Source organism: Diadema antillarum, unplaced genomic scaffold (genome assembly GCF_040938485.1).
Source record: "Diadema antillarum isolate AM-2024a unplaced genomic scaffold, OU_Dant_1.0 scf00000188, whole genome shotgun sequence".
Lineage (NCBI taxonomy): Eukaryota > Metazoa > Echinodermata > Echinoidea > Diadematoida > Diadematidae > Diadema > Diadema antillarum.
Window position 1 is genome coordinate 1865585 of NW_027271077.1, and position 27901 is coordinate 1893485.

Sequence of the window (27901 nt, forward strand, 5' to 3'; positions counted from 1 at the left end):
AAAGAAAAGTCTCCAAGTAATTGTAGAATTGGGTGGCTAGAATCTATGATGGACCAAAGTTGTATCTTGTAGTCAGCACTGTATTATAAAAACCTATTTTCATTGAATTGTGGTAGGAAGCTTACTGTGAAAAATAACCAATCGTACTCTGTTGCCAGTCACTGAGGCAGAGATCATAGACCTTTGAGGAATTTTTCAAGGTAAACTTGTAATAAGTTTAACTCAAGGCGTGGCCAGACCTTGAACTGGTGACACTGTGGTAGTATTCTTGTATTCTTCTGAAGTGTTATATTATGTTGGTTTGCCTTCATGCATGTAGAGTTCATCTCCTACCTAGACTCTTTTGATTGAAGAAAAAAAAAGAACAATGAAACAAAACAAAGTGAACATAACACTCCGTCTTTAATGTGCCAAATTAATTATTAAGTTTTTCAATTGTAGCAGTGTCATCAACAGCCAGTTTTTCATTGTAGTTAGCTATAGAAAATACTGCTATGGACTATCATGAAGTACAGGAAAGGGCTACAAAATGCCATGTGTCCCTTATTGGACATAATATGTGACCCACTACAACAAAAAGGTCCTAAAGTCGCGCACGGTCGAAGCCGTGAAAATCGAGTTTGAAGTCAGAGCATTAAAATTGGTCAAAACTTACGATTTTCTGATTTTGATATATTACTGGAGTCTAACATATCTTCTTTCAACTGTCGAAATTCTGAAGCAAAATGATCAAAGGAAAGATTAAAAAATAGCGTTTTTCTGAGCCATGTTTTTTAGCGTTTCAACGAAGCAGAGACTGGTTCGAAAATTTGGATTGAGCGCCACAGATAGGTTCCGCCCTTAACAACGACCAGAGTGATCTCATTGGTCAGTTTGCTGCTTGCTGCTAACCGAAGCGTGAAGCTCGCACACTGCCCAGTGGACTGGTGCGTGCGGGCGGGGTGCGCTATGCTCAGCCGGTTCTCACATCCTGGTCACTGATTGGTTGGTGAGGAGACCGCCGACGCTGATGTGCTTGAATGAACTCTTCGGGGGTTGCTAGGGCTTACCTTCTATTGTCCAGAGGTGAAAACTGACTTGCGTGTCCCTTGATCGCGATTGCGTCGAAAGGAAGACTTTTAGGGCGCTTTTCTCACAACAGTGATTTTCCAGACGTCTCGACATGCTCTCTTTTAAACATCGATATCTCCGCAGCCGATTATCTTTATAAAATGTGTTATATATCAATTTAAAGCAGAAAGATTAGGGGATTATATCATGCAATTTTCAAATAATCGACCTCGCCCGACTTTAGGATCATTTTGTTGTAGCGGGTCACATATCATTGAGCTTTTCTGCTTGGGAGTGATCTGGCCGAAAGATAGTCAAATATTGTGAAGAAAACCAGCAAATTTTTATACTTTTGAGAATACATGTACAGTGCTGTACCCAAACATTTAGATACATGTATTCAGAATGAGTGCTAAGCACATGTAATACATATGCACTTTTACATAGAAACAGAATCACTAGACACTTAAAAAGAGTATTCTGTGAAATACAGCTGTAGTGTTTGAGTTTTGTGATGCAGGATTATGGTTTCTGTTTTCAAAGCTTTATGACCTGTCCATCTTAGATTCAGCCCAATTTGTGCCACATTGTGTACATAGAAATTACCATTGTATACCTTTTGATTGTCGAAATTCTGTCTTGATGAAAGTAAGTACATTGCAAGTCATTGATATGAAATATTTGATTTTAGAAGTGCACAGAGTGGATCTCTGTAAATTTCCAAGCTTCTGGCTTCTACCCTAAACAGAACTTTACCTCATTATCTGAATTACTTTTGATTTTATCTTTGGCATTGATGTGTCTCCACCTCAAATTTACATGTTAGGCATAATATTTTCTTATCTACCATTTTTCCATCCTTTATCGATCCATTCTTCCATTCATCTGCGCTAAATCATTTGTCACCATCCGAACTGGTAACAATAAAAGATATCAACAAAACTCTTTTTTTTTTGTCCATCATACATTCTCATGTGGATCAGAGATCAAAGGTTATTGGGATAGGTCCCAAATCACATTTGTGATTTTGAGGTAGATCAAGTTTATATTGGATGTCAAACAACAGGAATGAATATGAAAAATTACCAAGAATAGAGTACCTTCGGACATGTTGTTATAAATTAATTAGTACAAGGATGTTGTACTCTTGGACAAAATAATGTGATGGTGGCAATGGTATGTTCATCTCCAAAAATATGTGGGGCAAATATGTAGTTTGCAGACACATATCAGCTAAAATTGTAGCGAAGAATTTTGCTGTATTGGTATATTAAGATTTTATGGTACATTGTATGATATTGTCAGTGAATTCAGCTGTTTATGTTACTGTATTCCAACAGATGAGACTGTATAAATAAAATCATTAGTTCATTTGTAGTACTTGACTTGTGATTTATGGAAGGAAGTAGCACATATCTGTCTCAACTATATGGGAGGAAAATACTGTCAACTTTGCCTAAGTCAAATCTACAAAGTATTTGGACTGAAGAAATAGCTTTGACTTAGAGAAAATTCGACTTTTGAGGGATTACAGTCAATAGAATATAAAGAGAAGAGGACTTAAAAAGATCTTTGACATTATTCGACATACAACTGTATTTTATTATTTGACTCGTGCAAGGTCAACTTAAGCAAGGTTGACTGTGTACTGAACTGATGTGAGATCACTTATTCTGGCATTGCAACTGCACACTGCATCCATTGTAATGTTCAGTTAGCCAATGTGCATCACATGTATATCTTGTACATGTATGAAATCTTATATGGAACGCCTGTAAATAAATTATTTCATGAAATAAAAATTCAAATGTGGAGTTCATTTTTTTTTCTTTTACAGTAGAATATGATTTAATTCTTTGATTTCATGAGAGAGGTCAGATTTGAAAAAAAAAAAGAACAGGAAGTGTGTATATGTTAGACAGGTAGAGACATTGGTGAAATGAGAGCAACAGTTATTATGTACAAATGTATATCAAAATTATAATTGTACACATATAATGTATTATGTACATAAATATGTCTCCTTAACCTTTTCAACTATATTATATCCCTATCAATCACAAGCTTTACTGCGGACATTGTTCAGTGCAAGTGCACATTTCTTACACACTGTCTCTCTAAAGCTGGCTCCAGAGTTATATATGTACTTAGATATACATGTACACTGTATACACGTATATTTTCATACATATGAGAAAGTGAGAGAGGGGGGAAAAAAGCGGGGGTGGGGGGGGGGGGAAGGTGGAGAGGAAGAGAGAAACAAACAAAACAAATGTGAAAGACAAAACAGAGCACAGAGAGAAACAAAGGCACAGAGATAGTAGCAGAGTGGCACCCATTCCTCAGAGGCAGGCAACATTTCTGTTCAGCTGTTCAGATGCATTTCATGTATGTAGTGGTATACACAATAGGTCCTTGTTATGACAAGGTTGGATGTAGTGAGAAAGCCAACACAGCGAGGCAATGTTGCTGGTCCCGTTGCTTTTATAGCCTTTTGTTTTCATCCCTGATATAATGAGATCCCTGATATAATGAGATGGTTGTTATAACAACATTTCAGCGGTCCCAAGAAGCTCTTTGTAATCAGGTCCCCATGTACCAGTATGTCTGGACCGCAGCACTGATCTCTCATTGGAGGAACTACACTGTGCCAGCATTTCTCATCACCACTATTAAAACCAGAGACAAAATATGCTGGTCCAATGTGTCCCCTTGGGTATTGACAAAGACAACTTCAGTGGTGTCTTACCGTCCCTCACAGTAACATCATTCTTATGAGGCTTGAAAACAACATCAAACATGTAAGTATAACTTTAATGCATGTCTGTGTACAATATTCTGAATGATATGCCATAGCAATACATTGCAATATGCCTGGCAGTGTACCGGTATATCTAAAAATAAGTTGTGTTGCATAGAGATCTATAGACTAACTCACTGCATCAATGGTAGGGGTAGAATATCTACACAGCTACTTTATGTATGATCCTTGTTCACACACTCTGTGGCGTTTACCAGCTTAATTCCATGCAGATATTGGTATATTCCCCTCCATAGACCATGGGTAACATGAACTCTCAGTATACAAGGAATTTTCAGTTGCTTGTACAACTCTGTTCAACATATAGTCAACCTGTCTATAGCGGCCACCCAAGGGAGACGGAAAAAGTGGCCGTTATAGACAGGTGGCCGCTATAGACAGGTAATCCAACTTTGTGTGCATTGCTTACATGTACATGTATCATCGTTGTATCCTTACATGTACATGTACAGTGTATGTGTGTACGTATGCATATACACCGTGTGTTTCATGCATTTAACCATGCCGGTGTATATGAAATTGTTGCACAGTAGCATGTTTATTGTCGTGAAGAATCGTGCATTATTATGGCTGAATGAGGGATGAATGCAGCGGTGGCGATCACTGAACGTTGCTCGCACGGCTACCAAACAGAAAAATACGCTGAATTATCGGCTTGGCTACAGCTCCATTGGGTTTTTGGCCGCTATAGACAGGTTAATATCTCCCGCGGGAAACAAAATTTGTGTCCGCTGGCCGCGTTAGAGAGGTGGCCGCTATACACAGGGTCTTTAACAGGGCTTTTCTCTCGGGGGGATTTTGCAGTGGCCGCTATAGACAGGTGGCCGCTAAGGCAGGTTTGACTGTATAGTTAAATACTGAATTATATGATTGATATTATAAATCTTACAACTGATCTCAGCTTTTGGTTAATATGGGACTTTATTTACCTTAAATTCCATCATATAGGCCTTCCAGTGACATCTTCCTCAACACTGCCATCACTGTTCACATTGTTGTCACGGCGATCATCTTCCTACTGCCCATTCCATTTGAGCCTGTGGAATTCCAGTAAGTACAGCATTCAACCCTACACTCTTTGACTTACTCAAGTATCTATTGTGGATTGATCTGACAATGTGTTATCATGTTTTGAAAACGCCTAATATTTGGAGAATGAATCAGCTATGCGAGTGTAAATTCTTCTTTGATGTGTTAACTATCGGTATTGTCTTTAGGTACATGTTTTATGTACATTGCTCAGGAAAGCCAGTCATTGTTGTATTTGTAAGGATACTGCCATTGTAGCATCCATCTGAAGGCCTCAGAAAGTCATGGCTATTAAACGGAACATTGAGAGCATTGTGAATACATTGTATTACGAGCAGTGTGACAGCACAAATATTCAGGTTGCTGCAAGTGTTTGTAGCACACCTCTACGACAATACAAATCAGGAAAACAAAATTAAGAGGCAAGGATGAGAAGCTAAATGATTCTTCATCGACCCTTGTCAGGTAGTACCTTGTCCAAACATACCAATATAATCTTGACCAGGAGCACATATGGTATAGAAGTTGGTATTTATGCATAACCAATTACGCACATTTGATGATACAGGAATACAGTACAGCGAATCTTGCAGTTTTTCTGGTATGCTATTCTGTCAACAGCTATTCAGATGAAGAAATATAGTATATGCAAAAGGAACACATACAAACACTTCAAAGGAGAACAAACATTGCAACTCACAATGTATAGGTACATATGTAGCTAACAGACACGTAGCAACTTTACTAATACAGGATGTCTAGTATATGCTTGTTGACAATATGTTTTTTTTTTCTTCTGATTTTACATGAAAAGTTGTGTTCATATGTATGAAGACCTTTCAATGTCTTGATCCCTAGGTTGCCAGATCCACCTTACCTGGGGGATTCTCTCCCAGAAAACACCCACCTCCAGGGGGCAGAGAGAATCCTGGATGACTCAATTCTTGGACCAGAATCCTTGGCATACCTTCATGGTAACTATTTCATAAACTCCCCTGTTTATCAGCCTTTTTGTCTCTTCAGAGTCAGTGACTATTACAACAAAAGTAATACTGTAAAAGTGGATATTTTCACACGAAGATTTTTTTTCTTTTTTTTTTGCACTCAGCTGGGTTAGATGAATTTCACGTATTCTTAATTCCGCAGAATCAGGACATTGATTAAAGGTACATATGGTATGCAAAAATATTCATGTGCTTTTATTTTTGTGGTAGCTTATGGAGGTATGAAATGCACGAAAATTTCCACACTAAAAAAAAAAATCACTTTTACAGTAATCTGTATACTTGAACTTCACTGCCATTCATGTATCTATACATAATGAAACTTCCTTCCTCTGATATCATTAAACTTGTTCTCACCTTTGTCAAATCTGCCTGCATGAGAAAGACTAGTAAAGGTAGTTTTTGTTGGTTTTCTAGGGCGTGAAAATACTTGTGGTATATATCATCGTAAAATTATCTCACTTTTTTCCCCCAAAACAGGTGAAATCTACAGTGGTACAGCAGATGGCAAAATTGTGAGAATCAGCAAAGATTTATCAGTCTCGGATGTAGCAATTCTTGGACCGCCCTCTTGTGGTAAGTTTGATACATCTTTTGTTAAAGAATACACTCGCTATCGTGACAAGGGTCAATATAGACACTGTTTGCTATCTGGATCTTTGTAACTGAGCAATATCCTATGCAACACTTAGCCAAACCTTAGTTATTATATCCCCAGACACAGTTGCCATGTTTCAGTTATTCCATACCATGGCCTTTGTTATAATTGTAAAGTTGATTCCCCCAAATTCATACGATTATTCAAGAAGAAGATGATGATGTTGCAAAATATTGGAAGGAAAAGATAGAGCCACAATATTCAGATACCGTTTGAGAAAGAAAACCTCAAATGGAGATCCATAATGTTTAATCCCTCTTGAAATATTTTAAAGTCTGTATGTTTGTATGAATATATTTTTGGTTTATGGAATTGATATAATTGCTATAGTGATTGTTAGTGTTAAATATTATATTGTTGATATCGGCGCATTAATTTCACAGATGTCATCTGTATTATATGTAGTTAGAATTGTAATTTATAACTTTTGATGTGTACCTGCAATTATCTAGATAGATAATTGACCTGGTCAAATCATAACACTTCCTGATGCCTGTATATTCAATAAATTAAGTGAAGTATCCATACATCAAAACCTCTCACTACAAAAACAAACACCCAAACAAACTTACAGAACATTATAGAGTAGCACTTAGGGCATTACTTTAACTTTTTCTTTCTTTCTTTTTATCTGTCTTTAAGGGTAAAATATAGGGTGATCGAAATGGGACAGTCCAACAAAATTTTAAGCAGTGTATACACCAAGCATCTCACAAGCTACAAATGTTCTCTATGGATATGTTGCTACTGCCAGCACCATTGATATCAAAACTATATCTGAGTATTTTGGTTGATATCAACTGGAGTGGGAAAAAACAAAACAAAACAAAACAAAAAACAAAAAACCCATGCCTTGGCCCAAATACATTTTGCAGTTATTGTGCATATATTTTGACTCTATAAGTGCTCACAAAGACTCATCTGGATAAAATGCTTTATATCTTGATGAAATGCAATATAAAAATATTAATGTCAATCTAGAGTATGCCAAGGGAAAATAATGATTATGTTTGTTAACAGCAAAGAAAAATGGATATGATATTACCATAATGACATTGGTGAACCATATTTCCAATAATTCTCCCTCATGTTTCCAGCAAATGAGACAGAGTGTGGGCGCCCTCTTGGTCTTCGCTTTGGTCCTGATGGAGGTCTCTATGTCCTTGATGCATTCCTTGGGCTATTCCGCATCAACGTCACAACAGGTAACCTATGGTTTTATACATAATGCAGTTCAGCTATAACAAACTTAGATTCTTTCAAATATCTGTGTCTCACCATAATTTTGTTCCTGATAAAATTCATTTAAAAAAATGATGTTTCACATTAAATAGAAAAAAAATATTGAGAAATAATAAAACAAAACAAAACAGAACAATAAGACTCAGGACTAATAAAATCATCTCTTGAAATTGAAAGAAACTGTAATTATATTATGCTCTATGCTAAAGACAGTCAAACCTTCTGAATTAGAAGATGCCCCATTCTTGTTCAACCGATTACAAGCTTCTTTTCTCAAAGTACTCTTTTATGCTGATGTATAACACATAATTTTCTGATTTTGATGAATACAGTGACACCGACATTCTTGTTGGACGCCATTTATACATACAGAACACACAAATTCCACTTGTATGCTGCTCAAAATACAAGCTAAGCTAACATACAATTGCTTCATATGGTAGTGATAAACTATATTACATGGCAAATTTAATATTTTCACACCAACAAACACACATGAAGCCCACAAACCGTATGTATAACAGTTGAGGTCGTTATTCTTTGTTCTAGAAGCAAAGAGACACCACACTAATGGCATTACATGTATGTCCTGAACAATGATAACCATGAAAATAATGACACTTTTGATGACATTTCATGACAACTTCACACCCCACACAGGAGAAAAATCTCAGCTTATTCCCAAGGGCACAGAAGTGGATGGTAAACCAATTCTTTTCTTCAATGACCTTGATGTGCATTCCAATGGCACGGTCTTCTTCACTCACAGCAGCTCGCGATGGCATCGCCATCAACACCTTACACTGGCCCTGGAAGGCATGAGTGATGGCAGGTAAGGTTGCCATAGCAACACTGTCATACCTCAGAGTTTACGTATTGGGTGAGAAATCAAGATCAATGTTTGAAATTAAATCACCAAAGAGATACACTTGTACAATAAAATTGTATGCCTCAACAGATCTTGCCTCATACAGTTTGGGAGGTGAAAGTAAAAAAAAAAAATTCCTTCAATAATTATCCACTAATTCAGTTGTGATCTATTCATCTTCTTTTAACATCATGTGACCTTTTTCACATGGACCCCACTTCACAGGAAATACTATGTTTCCACTCAATTAAAGTTTGATGCGACAGTCACTAGTACTTATAGAGTCTGCACAATCACTACAGACCTCGAATTTTATGAATCGCACTCAAAAAGGAATTTCCTAGAAAATCAGACAGCTTGTCTAAAAACAGGACATTTTTACAGTTGATGGATTAAGGAACTACATGTACATTACCTGTAAAAAATATGTTACTTGGAGTGGTTGAAAATCACCAAGACTGTTGAAGTGTGAAAGGCTTCATCATATCTGAGCACGCTCTACCGTTCCAGGTTCCATCCTTAGTTATCTAGCTCATATTGTGTATTCCCACATACTGAAAGTGGTGTCAGTTTCTTACCAAAACATACAAACAATGGGAATATGTCAGTGCCTGTGTTCCAGGTGGATGAACTTGTTGGTTTATGTTAGACTACTGCAACATTAGAAGTCAAACATGCCTACCACAAAAAGTATTCGCATCCCTTCGCCAAGGTCCATTTTGGAGTTATTTCCATAATGTTGTGAGGCTAAGAAAGAGATATCTGTGGGTTTGACAAGTCATACATGCAATCTTTTTCTTCTTCTGATGCAGATTGCTGAAGTATGACCCATCATCCAGAAGAGTCTCTGTTCTGATGGACGGACTGGCCCTGGCAAACGGTGTTCAGCTGTCTCATGATGAGAATTTCCTCGTGGTTGCAGAGGGAGGCAGGATGAGGATTCACAGGTGAGATACCAGACATGCTTCATCATCATCCTCATCATCATCATCATCCTCATCATCCTCATCATCCTCATCATCCTCATCATCCTCATCATCCTCATCATCATCATCATCATCATCATCATCATCATCATCATCATCATCATCATCATCTTCATCTCTTCAAACATCTTCCTATTTTTTCTTATTCTAGCAACTATATGAAGTTTTCAAATAATTAACCAGGATATCACACTATGTTTTAGTCATTTCTGTTAGCAAACAGCAACCTACCAATCAAAGTGAAAACTGTTACATAATTGCATCTAATGTTATACTGTATGTACTTAAAATGCACCATAAACAGGTAACTGTCCATTTCCCTTCCCGATACTTTGTTCCTTCTAAATTCACTAAATCAAGTAATCACATTTGCCAATATAGACTGATGTGATGAAATAAATGGATATGCTCTTTACTTGTAATTACATTCACTCTTTCATTTTCTAAATTTTGCAGGTATTTCTTGACAGGTGAGAAGAGTGGGAAAACCGAGATCTTTGCTGAAAACCTTCCTGGATTCGTAGACAACATCCGTCCAAGCTCAACAACAGGTGGGGGGTTCTGGGTAGCTCATCCCACTGTACGAAGGAGATGCATCTATGACCTTCTTGCACCGAGGCCTTGGCTCAGACGACTGCTTCTTAAAGTAAGACATGACATCATTCTGCTGCTCCTAGCCAAAGTATAATATCCTCATGCATTGTACTGCAGCTACGAACTCAAATCTGGCAAGAATAACTATTAAAAACAACATCACATCAAATTATTACATCATATGGAAACTACGTCAAACATATAAAAACCTACCTTACTCATCTCAACCCCACAACCCTTAAAAAAAGATAAAGGGTTTAATAGGAATCAGGCATTATACAAGAGCCTCTATAGCAGTATTGGTATCTATAAATTGCATATTTTTCTTCATTAAATGGTACGATTGAACAAAATTCCACAAAAACATGAATTTGTCAATATTCCCTCAAATACAAAATTTTTTTAAAACTGTTTGCTTGACAGTTTTTCACCCCAGAAACCATCTTCCAGTACACTACCAAGCCCTATGGACTAATCCTGGAGTTGAGTGAGGAGGGGAAGATACTCCAAAGGATGGACGATCCCACTGGATCCACGGTCTCTGTGGTCAGTGAAGTCTTGGACACGGGAGATCACCTCTACCTCGGATCCTACAGCACTCCCTTTCTGGCCAGGATACAGATATCACGAGAGAAACTACATGTGTGACCCTGTATTAAAATTCTTCAGATACTTTTGATAATAAACCTGTGCTGATCGCGTACCCTGATGAGGAAATACTGACTTTCTGCATTATTCTAGACTTGGATACAGGAAATTGTCTGCATGCTGTCAGATGGTCACTCTTCTTGAGTTGAATTTTATTACATACAATGTACCCGATTGTGGAACATACTTTTCATATTAAAAAGAGAAAGAAACTTGAATGTCTACTTTGCTGTTCACTGTCAACTAATATATCATCATATGTTCGATATACTCTGAATGAAACAAATATCCTCATTGCATATTGTAAACTGCATCTCTGATTTTCTGAATTTTTGAATGACATTCTTCTTACAGCCTGAAACATTGGCATAATCACACTAAAATTTGCATCATATACACTCAAAAAGAAACACAATACAGTCAATTCTGTATCGATCACATTCACATAGGTCAAAATAAATTCTTGCACGTATGTATGGCTAGTGTGTGTTAATGACATCATGTACATGTAATTCCAATACTGCAGTCCAAACCTGTTTTATATTGTCCAAATACATCAGACTTGAGCAAAGTTAACAATTTGGACATAAAACATCAGTAGAAATGTGTATATACATTGAACAAGAAATAAAAGACAGGCCACTTTCAGTTTTATAGAAGCTTAGCCTCAGCAATATCCTTTTATTTACAAACCCGATTTCCACATTTTAGCCAACACTCTACTATTACAGTTTAAAATATCAGAACAATCACACTCAAATTTGAACACTTCCTCTTCAAAATGAATGCAGTTGTGAGAAGTGGTTTTAATGAATGGACACTGATATCAAGCAATATTTTCACCTGCCTTTCTGTATATTACCACATGTATATCATCTTTCAGCCACACAACAAACCAACAATGATATTCTTCAGATATGCACATTCTTGCTTTAAGATACCATGGCAAATAACTGCTTTCCTGGACCATGTCATTTCAAACCTGCATTCAAGATTACATCATATTTTGTATTCATTTGGCAACATTCATTGCTTTCTGTACTTTGTGCTGCAGATTTTTTGCTTTTTCATTTCAGAAAGCAGAATCACAGAGCACAATGAACATCAAGTTAAAAAATTCTATAGCTTTCTTCCACAAACTTTAGTGCAGCAAGTTGAATACGTAGAGTTGAAGTCACGAACATTCTTCAGGATAGGTTTAGACAGCATATCACACATTCATGACAAGTAAATTATTATATTGAAGGATCACTGAATATAAATCATGCACCTCGACATAGCATTTAAAGAGTGAACAAATGAATGAACTCGATAGTGGTTATCTTAGGATCATATGTGTAACAATAGGAGAACACTGTATATCTGTATCACTTCATGGATGCACAAATGAATGATATTCACATGGGTACCTACTACCATGACACATTCATGTTTTCGTTGGGGCAGCTTACTTATCTCTCATAAAAATAAATCTGTATCTGCCAAATCTACACACAAAATAAGAAGTTGAATTTTATTTGTTTCCTCTTGAGGTAAATGATTGGCTATCATAATTTTCCCACTACTGTATTTTGTGTGGTAAAATGATCTAAAATGTACATTACGTCATTAATAATTGTATCCCCAAACAGAGTTTGGAGGATACTATGGATTTGGCCTAATTGCGCTGCAGCCGTGTCTGCCACAGAAATATACCGCAATGCATTGACATTCTAACAAGTACTTCATACTAGTGTAATTTCACATGACACTACCCAGGTATGTCACAAAGGAAACAACATTCTAGGTCAAGATAATATATATGAATACTGGAATACTAGCTGTAATAACTGCCACCAAGTCATGACTTTAATCATCACCTTTGTTGTTGTAACATGAACCATTTTGGTGTTGAACCAGGTAAATGAATTCTATATGAACAATTCATCAGTTCAGAAAGATAAGGGCGTTAAGGTGCCACAAGCACTGGCTTTAGTGGCAACTTAACGCCCTTGTTCTCAACTGACAAATTTATGAATGTCACATCACACAGACATGATGCAATGATGCACAAAAATCCTCAGGGCCTATAAAACCAAAAACAATTCAGTTACACAAATATACACTTCATAACAACCAAACTTTGTTTCATTGCTGATGATGGTATACTACCCCTCACCTTTTTTACCCATTACCTCGCACTCATCAAAATCTACATGATTTTGTAAAAAATAAATGAACCGTATGTCAAACAATATATCTCTCGCTTAGACAAGACAACTCTTCTCCACTTTTCTTCATTTTCAAAAGACATTTGGGTTTACAGCAAAATAAATTCACACTAAAGAGATATTTATCGAGTATAATCCACATGGATAACCCTCAGACCATGAGAAATATAAGAGTAGCACACACATACAAAATAACCCCACTTAAGAGACACAAAGCAATGATGTCGTACAGTAGAACCAAACAAATCAAACTGGACTGACTCATCACACGCACATTTCTTCTGTAAAAGACTAGTTGCACAATGGAACCTCGTTATGAAGAGGTCAGACCCAACAAAGATTAAAGCAGATTAAAGCTCTTTATATTTGCGTTTGTACCCTGACAGAGTGAGAAATATGATATAGCAAGGTAACTCTCCTCCTTTTTTATGTCCTCATAACAAAGTTCCCTTGTAGTACCATGCACACTGTAGATGAGTCTATATGAGAGTTGTTCGCTCATTTTCATGCACATATCTGTGTGCACACTCATGATCAAAAGACATAACTTTTGCTCATGGTGTGGTGACACCTCGCAATTCACACAATACACTATGTAATGATTCCTGTTCACATCAATAATTTTACCTCTCAAGGACTTATCTGATGGTGTAAAATGGGACATTAAAACTATTTTGCTTTAACCCTGTTTTAACTGGGGGGTGGTCAAATTGACCCCCCCCCCCTCGACATTTCGCACCAAGATTCCGCAACGCGCAAAGATTTTTTTTCATTGAAGTCTCCCGCATATTTTGAGACCAAATTTGCGACGTCCAGGTACACCATTCTGAAGTTACATATGTTTTGCATATGCATGTCAACCCGAAAACGGCTCAAATTCATGATATCGTGTGTAAATCCAATGCAAATTGTGTTTTTTGGTTAAATTGATATAAATTAGATTATTTCAACTTTTAACCATTGAAATTAATCAATTCTAGTGTAGATAAGCTTGAAAAAGTGCCTGCAACAAATTTTGGCAAAAAAACATAAGAAAACAAAAGGTTGAAAAAACAGTAAAATACATAAGAAATTGACAAAATAATAAAAAACAAAAGAAATTGATTTTTGATTGTGCTATTTTTTTACAAGAAGATTGTTTGATGTGTCTTGAGGAACTCTGACACAAAAATTTAGCAATCCTTCAGTCTTTTCAATGGAGTTATAGGTGAAAATATGATTTCATGCATAAATTTGCATAATTCATTTATAAAAAATAGGAAGCCAATATTTTTCTATTGTATGACCATGTAATCTTGTAGTTGACATCCGGCTCTATCTTTAGGCAAAATTTTGCAGCGATCGCGCGATCGGCGGCTGAGATCTGAAGGGGGGTTAAATTGACCCCCCAGTAAAAAATTGGTCTCAAATAGCCCAGTTAAAATAGGGTTAAACAACGCAGAAATATCACATGAAATCTCATCCAAAGTATTCCCCAAAACTTATGTGGACAATATCTGAGAGACGGTTAGGCATGTTCTCTTTTCTATAGCATGGAGTGGATGATGTCACCACTTAGCATTGAATGAATTGACCCATCACGTCCCAGGAAAATTCTGCTGTAGAAATCATCAAAATTTGTCTCCATTAACTTTGAACTTTATTGTTTATCCTATATTGGGGAAAAATTACATGCACTCAATGGGATTGGTAAAACCTATGACATATGCACTAACTCAGACAAATACATTCTCTTTAATCTCCTTATATGCGTTGTATGTTGCCAATTTAAGGATCAATTATAAATTTTGTGATTGACAGACTTCTAATAATTCTTCAACAGGAGGGTTCAAATGTGAAGAAGTTTTTTAATCTGACCCCTGTTGCATAAAAGTTGAGATTAAACATACGTCAGAAAATTAAACACGGGTCTCTGAATATTCAATTCTGATTGGCTGATACCTGACCTGGCTTTTGAAATTCTTACCATGAATGACACATTGTAATCAAGAGATACAGCATTAACCATGTGTTTTCTGGGACTCGACAGGTTAAACAGATGCCTCATGCATTGCTGCGGTGGAAGAAAAGACTGACCACCTCTTACACATCGAGGGAGCTACTGCATGTCTTCATACATGTCCAGTGGGTAGTGTTCTTTGTACTGCTCCACATGTTTCTTCATTTCCTCCAGCTGATTCTGGAGATGGGGAGGCATCTCCTCGTAGACATCTGTCAGCATCAGGCTTGGGGATGGCTTCTTTCGCTTCTCAGCTGCCTGGAACTCATACATCACCTGCACGGAGCAAATTACAACTTTCAAACTTTTGTTGTTGCAAATGCTTACATTTTTTACACTGCATTCACATGAGGAAATCTACAACACATCTGTGAGGGAATCTACAACACATCTGTATGAAAACTATGCAGCATGGAGTGTACGGGATTATGAAATCTGGCGAAGCTAAAGCACATGCATATCATGTCTTTATTGACCTGGGCCCCGTTTTATCAACGATATAATCATTTTTAAATTTCCATAATACACGGGCTGCCATAGACTTCTGATCGAAATCAACTTTACAATCAATTTTAAGTCTTCATAAAACAGGGCCCTGATCAAATGAAGAGGTGATATCATCACTCCAAATAATTCAACATTACTTAAAGTACTCAGAAAAAAAAGCCAGTCCATAAACAGACAAGAAGTGCTGTTATATCATTTTTCCAAGAGAGACTTTTGGTTGCACAATATTAGACAGCATGTGGATTTGTACGACAGACTCAGATCCTTATTTCCCTCACACAAAATAAGTGAATATCAAGTTTCCAGTAAGACATAATCTGCCGAACCATAAAAGGCAATATTCTGTTCATACTCGGTATTCAAATTAACCCATTTGCTGTTTGTCTAGTATAAGTAATTAACACTAAAAATGTCAATTGTGGGTTTTTTTTTAGACACTCATTGGTTGCAAGACACTCATTTCTAGCTCAAGAAGACGCAGACCATTGTGTCACAATTATTGTAGGTGCATAAACCGAGTCACTATAAAATAATGCCCTCCCTTGACATTTGAATAATACCTATTATCAATACCTTCAATGCACAAGCATACCATAAAGGCAATTAAAAAAAAAAAAATGGAATTTGCCCTATTCATAATAACAAGTGAACAACACTATCTATATCATAACAGCTAATTCTGTACTGCAAAAAAAGTACAATTTAATCAAAAACTCTCTACGCAATGCAAGGCCCCAACCTAGCATTTCTACAGTTGGTAGTGCCAAGGTTAGAGGTAAGTGATATCTCAGGCTCAGAAAGGTCACTGAACTTACATTTTCCTTAGTCTCGCTCATCCAGGCTTTTTCAGTGTCCTTATCCCACCAGCCCTGCTTGACCATGTACTTCCTTAGTCGTCCGATTGGGTGGTCCTCGCTGTCCCAGTATCTCACCTCATCCACAGATCGGTAGGCGGAGGAGTCGTCACTGGTGCTGTGATGCCCTATCCTGTACAGCGGATGGTGGATAAATGGGTGAACGACCACTTAATGAATAGATTAATAGCAGACAGTGCACAATACAGTAGAACCTTGTTAGAAAGATCGGATATAACAAAACCCTCTTATAGCACGGTGATTTTGCAGGCCCCAACTCATTATATTTCCTTCTTTTCATACCCTGCTATAGTAAGAAACCTGACATGATAAGGTAATTCTCATGGTTTTGGGGTCCTCATTATAACAAGGTTCCCCTGTGGTACAAAATGATATGCATCAAAACTTCAGAAATATGACTATGTTCATTTTTTTTTAAGATCCTTTCTCTCAATCATATTGAGTACTGTAAAAGTGGTTATTTTCACTTGAGTAATTTTTTATGTGCTCAGCCGGGTAAGATACGTTTTGCTCTTTTTTTTAATTCCGCGGAATCAAGACATCAGCTACAGAAACATAAGACATGCAAAAATATTTGCGTGCATTTACTTTCGCCCTAGTTTCTGGTTGCGCGAACGATTTCAACACCGCGAACAATTTCCACATTTACAGTAACATATTGAAATGTAAAATATCATCATATTTACAATATGCAATATACAAGAATGATATGAATTTGTAATATATAACAAAGAAACCTACACTAATAATTTTCACTATACTTAACCCTGGACACACAAGTAAAAGGACTTCTGTGTAAGGCCTCAGACACACACATACACAAACACACACACCAGACCTGGCGAGTTCTTATTGTGGAAGCCAAATTTACCTGTACGTCATGGCTTCAATGAGGACCGGCCTACTCTCCTCTATGGCAATTTTCCTGGCAGCCTTGGTGGCGTTGTAGACAGCAAACACGTCGTTGCCGTCCACACGGATGGTTGTCATACCATAGGAAGGACCCCTGGAAGCTATCGTGGTAGGAAGAAAGAGAAGACTGGGTATTAGCGTACTGTATACGCCATTTATTTAGCGAATCCTGATTTTCATGAATCGGGACTTCCCAGTAATTTTGCAAGTGGTTAAATTTGCGAACGTGGAGTATAGGTGGATGTCACATTCATATCAGGATCAGGGTCAATATTTTTGCGAGTCTTTAAATTTGCGAGTAGCACCTGACTCACAAAATTTGCAAAAAACAAAAACCTCACGAAATATTCAGTGTATACAGTATCAGTTATGTGGACCTAGGCCCTGTTTCATAAAACATGTCAGGATCGCAACTCTTGCTGGAATGGCAACTACCCATACCAACAACTTATAAAGGAAACTTGATTCTTCTTGTTACTGTGACACTTGCCATTAAATGGGGCCCAGATTGTGCTATATTCACAATTTCTTTGTGAATATGAACTGTGAACTAGAAAAGGGGAATTTTCTGCTTCATATTGGCACAGTTGGTTAAAGGAAAATTCCATCCTATTATTTTGTTGCTTTGTTGATAAATTGAAAAATTAGAGAAGTAGATTAATGAGAAATTTGGAAAAAAATAGACATACATATGTATATCAATGTTCTGAACTGCTAAAGTATAGAGAGCAAGGCATATTAGCAACTCTCAGTGATGTAGGTGTTGAGTAGCTTTCCAGTGGGTTTGTACACAAAAATTCATCAACTGTGAGTTTTCTCTAGAGAAAAAGTTTTTTCAGACTTGTTTGTTCTTGGTACACAATAAGATACTAACTACCCATAATGCTTGAAAATGACAGGCACTTCAAATTGAGAAACAATGTTCTAGCTCTTGGAAACATTTCCTAGCTAAAAAAACACCCAAGAGAGAGTAATATAATGTAAATATGAGGTGTATCATCCAGGGGCGGATCCAGGAATTCTGTAAAGGGGGGGCGTGACTAATATTTCTGGTGCCACTTCCGGGTTTCATTTCATTGTTTTTCTTTTTATTTCTTTTGTTTTTTACGAAAAATAAAGGGGGGGGGGCGTGCGCCGGTTGCGCCCCCCTCTGGATCCGCCACTGATCATCTGATTCAAGATACCAAAGTATTTAGTCCTGTGTAGTCATAAGTGCTAAATACGGAATATTTTATTCTCGTGATTACATAAGGATGTAAAATTTCATTAACTTACCAATTCCATCTCCCCTGTACTGCTCTGACGTAGGTGTGGAGATTGCATAACCATTATTTCGACTGCAGACAAAAAAAAAATGGATGCAAACACTGATGAGTTTATGTGATTGTGGTAAACAGGACAAAAGTGTATCTTATCGATATAACCTACGTGCTATTTACCCTTATACGGTCTCTGATGAGCAGTAACAGTAATGTGTATATGACATGTACTTAGAAACATGTAATGTTATGCTGCAATACATACTAAGGTACAATCAATGTGAATTAATTATCATGTAATGAAAAAATATGTAAGAAGTACTACAGCATGTTACTTTCAATCTAATCCTTCCTTCTTTCTTGAATGTATATAGAATTTGAAATCCAGAGAGCAAAAGGCCAAAACCAAAGAAACTCTGCTAATAGCATTGATCCCAGAAAGGCTAATATCTCAATGAATTGGACAGAGCTTATAAATCTCAAAGTGACTTTCTATTTGTGGAATAATTTGTTAAAATTCTCTTTAGACCAGACTGTAAGACAATTTAAAAGATTATATAAACAATGCCTTTTTTTATATATAATTAAGTCACAAAATCGTGACAAGCCTGACATAACATTTCTGCTTTTTCTCTTCTTTGTCTTTTATTATGAATTCATTGTTTCTTGAGGATTGTTTTGTTCATAAGTTAATTATTGTTTGTTTCAAACTGATTACTTTGGTCCAAAATTATCATAATATAAACACCAACATATATATTTACATTATAGCAATTGTGTAGGGATCATTTTCAGTAAGCCTATATTTTGAGCTTTCTATGATTTTGCCACAATCATTTGATATCATATATTTTCTACCACCAATTTTGTAAACTAAATGATACTCCATGTCGAAATGCATGAACTGAATTGAATGTACATCATGTACATTGTAACAGCTCATTTGTTGAGATAACAGAAGTACTGATTATGACCTCTATGCCTTGATTTGGATCGCTCACCAGAAAAAAATAACGGGGGCGTCGAGGGTGGCAGCAAAATTAAACGCAGCATGTGCATCGCCCTCACTGGCAGCACCATCACCAAAGTAGCAGATGACACACAGTTCTTTACCAGACCTCTTCAGTGCATATGCTGCACCAGATGCTGCATAGTGAATAACACAGAAGAGAGCATACTATTTATGTCTAATGGTGTCACTGTTTGGTCACTGTTGGTTTACCCAAGTCTGTACACTGTAATCTTTCATTGCAGCATCGTTAAAGGGACTGTACAGTACTGGTTGAGGTAGGGATTAATGTTTTAAACATTCCTAAGTGAGATAATGAAAAGCCTCTTATGAAATATGAAAGAGCATAATTTTAAGAAGGATTCAACGTTTATTTGATGAAAATTGGTTTTCAAATGGCTGAGATATCCAAAATAGTTCTAATAATAAAAGGCGACATGCCACAACTTTATTACGATCTCTTTGTTTCACCTTGTTTTTGGATATCTCAGCCATTTCAAAACCGATTTTCATCGAATAAACTTTTGATACCCCTTAGAACTGCATTCCCCCTTACATCTCATAGAGTGGTTTCTGAATATCTCGCAAAATGTCAAAAGCTAACTCTACACCTCGACCAGAACTGTATACACCCTTTAACCCATTGAGGATGAGTCCCGACTATACTCGGGCAGGTGTTTGTGGGAAATGCGTGTTGTAGCAAAATCAGTCTGTCCTCAATGAGTTAAAGTGTTTATGGATTCATATGACATCCAGTTAAACAGTACCGGTACATTCCATCAAAAGCTCATGAGATTGTTTTTCACTTTTTGCCAAACTTTGCAACCCTGTGGCCTCTTGCACTACACTGTATGTATGATTTAAAGGTCGAAGGGAAACCAATTCAATGGAACTAATGCAACAAGTAAAGAAATACCCATATGTCAATGCCAGTCTGTTACTGTGCATTCATTGACACAAACTTTGAGCGCAGAGGTGGCCTCCATTCTTTCAATAAGATCAGTCATGCATGATTTGTATGGCGCATCCTTCCCTTTAACAAACAAGGTTCAATGCAAATATAGTTCCCCCCACGGCCCCGGATCCCATTTTTCACTTCTGTCTTTCTGCCTCGTTTCTTTTTTCTCATATTCTCTCTCTCCCTCTCCTCTCTTCTCTTCTTCTTCTCTCTCTCTCTTTTTCTCTCTCTCTTCCCTGATGCGAACAATGCTTAAAACCTAACAACAGCAGCCATTTGGGCATGTGACTTAGCAAAAATGCGACTCAAGAATAACACTTTTCTTGTTGCAAGAGCTAATATTTACCATTCAAATGTGTTGTAAATTATCCTATGCACACATTTGAATTATAATTAAAGTCAAATATTGTTTTTTTTACTTGGCATTGGTAGAAAGTATACAGTCAACTCTATCGATACATTGGTTTCAGGCATGAATTTATAGAGGCTACAAAACTACGGATTGAGTCATGGTTTCAGCAGCATGTGTGCCAATGACAGTGTGATGAAGTCATTGTGAATTCATAACAATGTGAAGAGGGTGGAGTGTTTTTTGCCTCAAAATGACAATGTCCAACAAGCTGCGATTATCAAACACAGGGAAAATGAAACACACACACACACTCACACACACACACACACACACACACACACACACACACACACATAAACACACACACACACAAACACAAAGTAACACATGCATTGCAAGTCCACTTGTGAGGAAATTATACTCTGCAGTCTCATCTTTATGTCTGTGGATTCCACAGACTGTGCTCTCCATTTTCAATACATACAAGATTGTATTTAACAAGTTTCTAACTTCAAAGTATTGCCTATTGAATACGTCCCTACAGTACTCACTGCAGTTGAATCACACATTCCTAAACAATGCATTTGCAACTTAGGATGTGAAACTGAACTATGATTATTGTTGAATGGGCGCCCACATAACTTTGCTTGATAGAAAACAAGAATATGCTTACTTCTTCTCATATTTTGATATTTGTACAAGTGCCATGAATGATGCATTGGTTGTTATAAAAAATCAAAGTAATGTCAGCTCTTTTCTACAATACCTTTAATATTGTAAGTCATAACATCAATGTGCCAGAAAACTGGAGTGTTTCAAGCCATAAAACAGTGCCAGGACAATCTAGTCACAGATTAGGACAATGGTCACTTCCTTTTTATGTCAGTAAGATCGAGATATTGCTCTACAGTGGATCAGTATTTCACTTAAACATTCAATCAGTCTATCCATTAGGTATGCAGTTTTACTACAAAAAAAAAAGTAATATTTTTTTTTTTTAATGCAGTTTTGGTCGTTCAAGCAAGTGTCCCCAAATATTTACATATTCTGCATTTTTGTCTCTTTCTCTTCAAGCAAGTGGATAAATTTGAAGAAAAAAAAAATCTTGGTTCTGCCAACTTAGTTTAAAGGGATAGTACAGTACTGGTAGAGATGAGAATTGGGCTTTGAACTTTTTGCGAGATACCAAGAAAACACTTATGATGTAGTACAGAGCATACCATTTTAAGAGGAATTCAAAGTTTATTTGATGAAAATCGGGTTTGGAATGACTGAAACATCCAAAAACAAAGTGAAACAAAGCGATCGTAATGAAGTGTGGGTCCCACACTTAATTAGAATCGCTCTTTTTGGATATCTCAGCCATTTCAAAAGCAATTTTCATCAAATAAACGTTGAATTCCTCATAGAATTACATGTTCTTTCATATTTCATAAGAGGTTTCTCATTATCTCACCAAAAATGTTAGAAATCTGAAATTAGGTCTCAATCAAAACTGTACGATCCCTTTAATCGCATTTGTTGTGTACATATAAATTGCAAAGAAAATACATCAACAATGTATAATTTCAGTTAAGACATTCTTCATCCTTAAAGAGTGTGTGAAGAATGGATCAATTGATAGGTGTGCACCAGGCTCATAACTAGAATTGGGATCTGTTACACGTACAAATTATGATTCTCCCACACACGGGACCCCCTTTACATTTACCAATCAGAAGGAAAGGATATTTCAAAGTAGATGAGAGGGTAGGGCACATTAACACACAAAACCTAGCTTGTCTGTTCTTTCTACACATGAAACTTTTGGGATATGATTTCCATGCAGGCTGACAGTGCTGCCAAACAAGTCAGTTTGCCACAGACATTTCAACATAAAATTGAACTTCACAGTCTTCACACTGATTCTAGATCCTTACCTTGAGGCATCTGGGTAGCAAGCGGTGATGAAATCGTGACAAAGTTGAGTTCATCGGATCCATAGTGAACAGGCATCTGACGACCTTTTCCTAAATCTCCTATGTTGCCATAGCACTGGTCCATTACATTTTGCAGTGTGAATCCTCTCCAAAGAATTACTCCTGCATACATAGAGATTGAGTCATGAGACACAAGCTTTCTGGTAAAGTACTTTGGCTGAGACCACATGGACATTGGAACATGAAGCCATGAATCACTATGAGCCTTCGCTATTAAACGTCCGTCAGTTAAGCACAAACATTGCACTTCTTTTGTCATACAAAGTGTTGCTGAAAGGCACTCATTACACTCTCATACACTGTTCTACAGTGCACTCAAAAAGACCTTCTTATCTTATAATTTTTGGTGCCCTGTTTTTACAGCAATGTTAACACTTGGTCACAGTGAATTTCATGTGACATATGAGACTATAATTCAGATTAGAAGTCTGTTTAATTTTTTTCCCCTCTTGATCGCACTGTCATCCACTTGTAAAGCAAATCAAAAAGAGTCACAGCTATATGTTGACGACTTTAATATGTGATCACCCAGTTTAAGACCCACTAAATGACGGCCAAATTGAATTTCCACTTTTTTACACACTGGTAGTTCATAGAGTAAGCTCTAAGCTTTAAAATGATATACCATATCTCTTGTTTAATAATATTGAATTATCTTAACCCATTCAAAACTGATTGATACAAGAGAGAGTTTAGAGGTGCAGTTTCATAGAAAAGGGAGGGAAAAAGTTTTTAAAGATTAGGATCACTCAGGCATGCAATGCAGAAGTATCAATGTAAACATATTCTATTTCCCAGTGAAAGCAGTGTCTGTCCAAACAAAAAGGTCCAAGAAAGCTGCTAATATCTCGATTTCAGTTTTGTTTGAAGCTGCCAAATTTTTACAGTAAGCTAGTGAATAGATTACTCTACTAGGTAAAGACAAACTTACAAAATCTGAGTCAGTCAACCCAAATGACAAATTGTGGTCCATTACAGAGAATTGTAATCTGCGACTTTTTGTGGGTTTTAAGCTGGGCGGCCACATATGCACATCAATTTCTTTTTGTACCTGCTTCTCTGTATTGGCCAAAGACGATATCCTTGTCGTTGAGGGCGGCAGCACTGCCAATGTGGGTTCCTTCCTCGCCGTAGTTGGTCATGTAGAATGATATCCTTCCCTGAATGGGTGGGTAACATAGTTTGTAGTGCTCATTAAAATGCAATGGAACATAACTTGCTTTGCTATATCTGACAATATACTGTAGAACTCTAAAACCCTAGTATGGTTCTCACAGTAAAAAGAGAAAGTAAATAACATATATGCCATAAATCACTACCCATACAATTAGATGGGTACAAAGGATGCTGAGCTCCTGAGTATAAAACTGGAAAAGTACTCGTAGAACGCAGACCTCTGCCAAGCAGCTCATTTCTGCCCATTAGTATACACACATGCTGAAATTCGCCTGAATTCCCAAAAAACATTTTGTTTACGTCATCAGCTTCCAGCTACATAGCACCTTGCCCAGGCAGAGCTCATGCTTTAGAGCAAGTATGCAATCCTCAAATACTCGCAGCTTGAACCTCCAAGTTCATTGACCCTATCTGCAAAAAGATAACAAATCCTACAAACATCCATAGAAATTCCTGGATCACTACCAAAATTTAATCACCCATTCCTTGTGTCATTATCAACTTTTCTTGCAACTCTCATTCATATCCATTCACAACCTTTTGAGTTATTTTGCAAACAGACAAACCAAAGCCAATGATCACTTAACCTCCTCCTTCCTTGTGGTGGAGGTAATAACACAAGGCATAATTTGGCATTTTCCAAATTTCATCTGTAAGCATGAAATATAATTCCCCCCCCCCCAAAAAAAAAAAAATCTGAACTGTTTCATTTGATAACACAACCTCAATATCCTTAGCATCTTTTGAAACATCTATGAATATCAACATGAATGCAAGGTGTCAAGCAATCTGGTCTTTCCATAGACTTACCTGTCTCTGTGACTCATATAGGATCTTATCCATGGTGTTGAGTGTGGTCATGGTCTTGTACATCTTTACAACAGTATCCTTGTCTAATCCAGGGTCCTCCTCTGGGTCAATGACCTCGCCATCGCGGTTCATGACCCTGTAGACTGGGATCCCATCATACGTGTCTGGCTGGAGAAAGCTTAGCTTCTCAGTGAACACAGACTTTGATCCAGGGAAACGTGGTTTGTCGTCATCCACGGCAAACTCCTGACATCTTGTAGCCTGCCAACATAAACAATGTGATGAATTTTCATTGCTGTGGTCAGGCATGTATTTACAAACAATCTAGGGTATCATTGGTTTGCTGTTTTTTCAGTAATACTTGTACATTTTCAAATCCCCAGTGAAGAATAGAAAAGTTACACATTGCACGTAGTCTCATGCGTGCATTTTGTTCTTTACGCGTAATCATTAATGCTTTAAATAAAGCGAGTCAGTTTCAATGTAAAGTGTCGATGTGTTGGAAACCTACCAGTTGTGTTGGGGTCGCTGGTGTGGTTAAGCCTGTTAGGCCATATTAGGCTGATTTAGCCTTTAGGTAACCCCGGGGTGCTCCTTGTACACAGTTATACTGTGGAAGCGCCCTGAGTGAAAAGAGTGCTATCTCTGTACGTTGAAAAAGCAACACAAATGTTCGCGCCACTATAAGTTTCGTAATTTACCAGCAAAAGGCTTACTTTTATAATGTACGTATGTTTCTTACCATATGCATATGATACGTTAATTTGTTAATTTCCACATTGATCCCATGAAGTCTTGAAAAGACGTTTTTCTACGAGTTCATCTCCATACCTCCTGTTCATTCTTTGGCTTTCGATGCAACATTGCATGGCACTTTACGCATCGGCGATATGAATACGCATGAGAGTCGCGATGATTTTAGCCTTTGAACAAGGCCCTTTCGCTGCGCGCTGTGTAGTGGCGAGCGAAAGGGTTCGAGTGAAACGCGCCCTCACCAGCAGCAAATAATCGGGCGCCACACAATGTCGTGCAGCAAGAGTGCCTGGTCAAAAAGGCTACAGTGCTACCAACTCGCGCAAGCACAGAGGTTTGAAATCCTGTCTTCACGAGCAGTTGTCGATCTCGGAGATCCCTGCTAAACGAACCATTTAAAGTCATTGATTCAAACAGAAATGGACTATAAAAGGACTAGAGTACATGTACGTTAAGTGTTCTGGTTTGCAGCCGCTTAAGGGTTTTTCCACTCTGAAACGCAAACTTGCAAATTGCTTTAACCCAGGTTATATCACAGTGGTTGACCACTTACCAATTCACGTTATTGTCACCATTGCAAGACCAATGTCCATTGCGATAGTAAAAAAAGACCACAGCCGCGACCTGGTACAGCGTCCGTCGGTTCGTGACAGTGATAGCTCGGTTCGCGGCCTGATGTACAATTCCTATGCGATATGCGCGTGCTCCATGATCATCTGCTGACCGCCTTCATTTGGCTCGCAAATGTTGCGTAAGCGCCAAGTCCCATTGCAAAAGCATGTGAAAAGGGCCGGCGCACATGCACTGACCACACACAGGGATTGAAGTTGTGGCAGTGTTATTGTTGTCTTTCTCATGTTTTTTGTATTTTTTCGATCGTAACATCCACTTCCAGAAAAAAATGGCGGCTCACATCGGCTTGCGAAAGTTCTACTTCTATGTGAGGACATGTATTCAAAATCCATGAACTTCGGGAAAATGACAAAAAATCCAGTTTCTTAGACCCCTTGTTCCTTAACTGTGATGTTAAAAAGTACCGAAAATGAAATTTACTCAGTACTGAGTACTCAGTCGCCACGTCTGCACTCAAGCATTGCCGCGCCGCCGCGCCTGGCGAAACTCACGCCAGTAATCGCTCGCATTTCAGCGTTCGCATGGGTCGTTTGACATCGCATTTAAATCCATGATTTTAGATATGATGCCTCAAACCGATTTTGCTCAAATTTCGTGAGTAACTAGGAAACTTGTGAAGCTTTATGGACATAATCAAGCGAATTGCCGCAGTCCTTTCATTTTCGCGTTGCATTGCAAAAAAGCATGGAGACTCCTTATAAGGGGTGCCCCGGGGGTTACTTATAAGGGGGACGGGTTACTTATAAGGAGGGGCTCCCCTTGTGAGTGGGTTTCCCGAACTGATTTGTTTTTAGTGTAGACGTTACTCTATGATTATGAATCATTTGCTGTATTTTTGTTGAATGGGAATAAACATTAACTTGAACGTGAACTTAAAAATATCATGAGAAATCTCTGACTTGCTATCGTTTTACACAATAATGGCTGGACAATCAGCCCCAGTGTAAAAAATGAGGCTGTAAATATAGAAACTCTAGTCGCAAACCCTTAAGACCGCATGATAACACAAATTGTTAAGCATGGGACTATACGACTGCTGCGGCGCTTTCGCAAGCCGGGCGGGTTATCTGTTTCGGTATTTGCTGCACCAAAACCACAACTACTTACTATATTTTGAGCCAACAGATAGATTTTTTTTTGAAACTTACCGAGTAGTGTAATTGTTTCCGGACAACGTCATGCCGCAGGATTGTGGAAGGTCGTTGAAAACGGTGCAAAAATCGACACATTCGGGGTATAGAAGCCATGGTCTCGTACCGTACGGTGAGTGAGTCGTAGTCGTTGATCTGCCCTACTTGTCCATTGATATCTAGCCAGCCGCGCCAGTACCCAGTGACGTGCACGATATGCATGCACGGACGGAGCTGAGCGGATCTGCGGATTGATCGTAAGCAGGCGTAGCAGTGCGTGCAAATCAATTGATCGTCAGCAGCGAGAGCGATCTCTTCTCACCTTTGTGTCCTATTCAATCTCCAGACCTGATACCATTTTTTGTACATAATTTTTCAATTCAATTCAATTTCAATTTTTATTTTCACAAACCATTCACATGTAACACAAACCCCTTGT

At 37.7% G+C, this 27901-nt stretch overlaps 2 protein-coding genes across 2 annotated transcripts; one reads left to right on the forward strand and one right to left on the reverse strand.

Annotated features, from left to right (window-relative positions):
- Positions 1-3643: 3643 nt before the first annotated feature.
- LOC139723389 (adipocyte plasma membrane-associated protein-like) lies at positions 3644-10900 on the forward strand. The gene is made up of 9 exons (XM_071634635.1): positions 3644-3651; positions 4820-4921; positions 5759-5874; positions 6385-6480; positions 7660-7767; positions 8465-8636; positions 9485-9619; positions 10115-10304; positions 10676-10900. The coding sequence occupies exons 1-9, from the start codon at positions 3644-3646 to the stop codon at positions 10898-10900; spliced, it is 1152 nt and encodes a 383-aa protein (XP_071490736.1).
- Positions 10901-13474: 2574 nt separating this feature from the next.
- Positions 13475-27607, reverse strand: LOC139723408 (2-oxoisovalerate dehydrogenase subunit alpha, mitochondrial-like). The gene is made up of 9 exons (XM_071634653.1): positions 27481-27607; positions 24947-25207; positions 24012-24120; positions 22901-23062; positions 19664-19808; positions 18679-18740; positions 17363-17504; positions 16432-16603; positions 13475-15385 (listed from the first exon to the last, which is right to left on the reverse strand). Exons 1-9 carry the CDS (start codon positions 27577-27579, stop codon positions 15209-15211), a joined length of 1329 nt encoding a protein of 442 aa, XP_071490754.1. The 5' UTR covers positions 27580-27607; the 3' UTR covers positions 13475-15208.
- Positions 27608-27901: the final 294 nt, after the last annotated feature.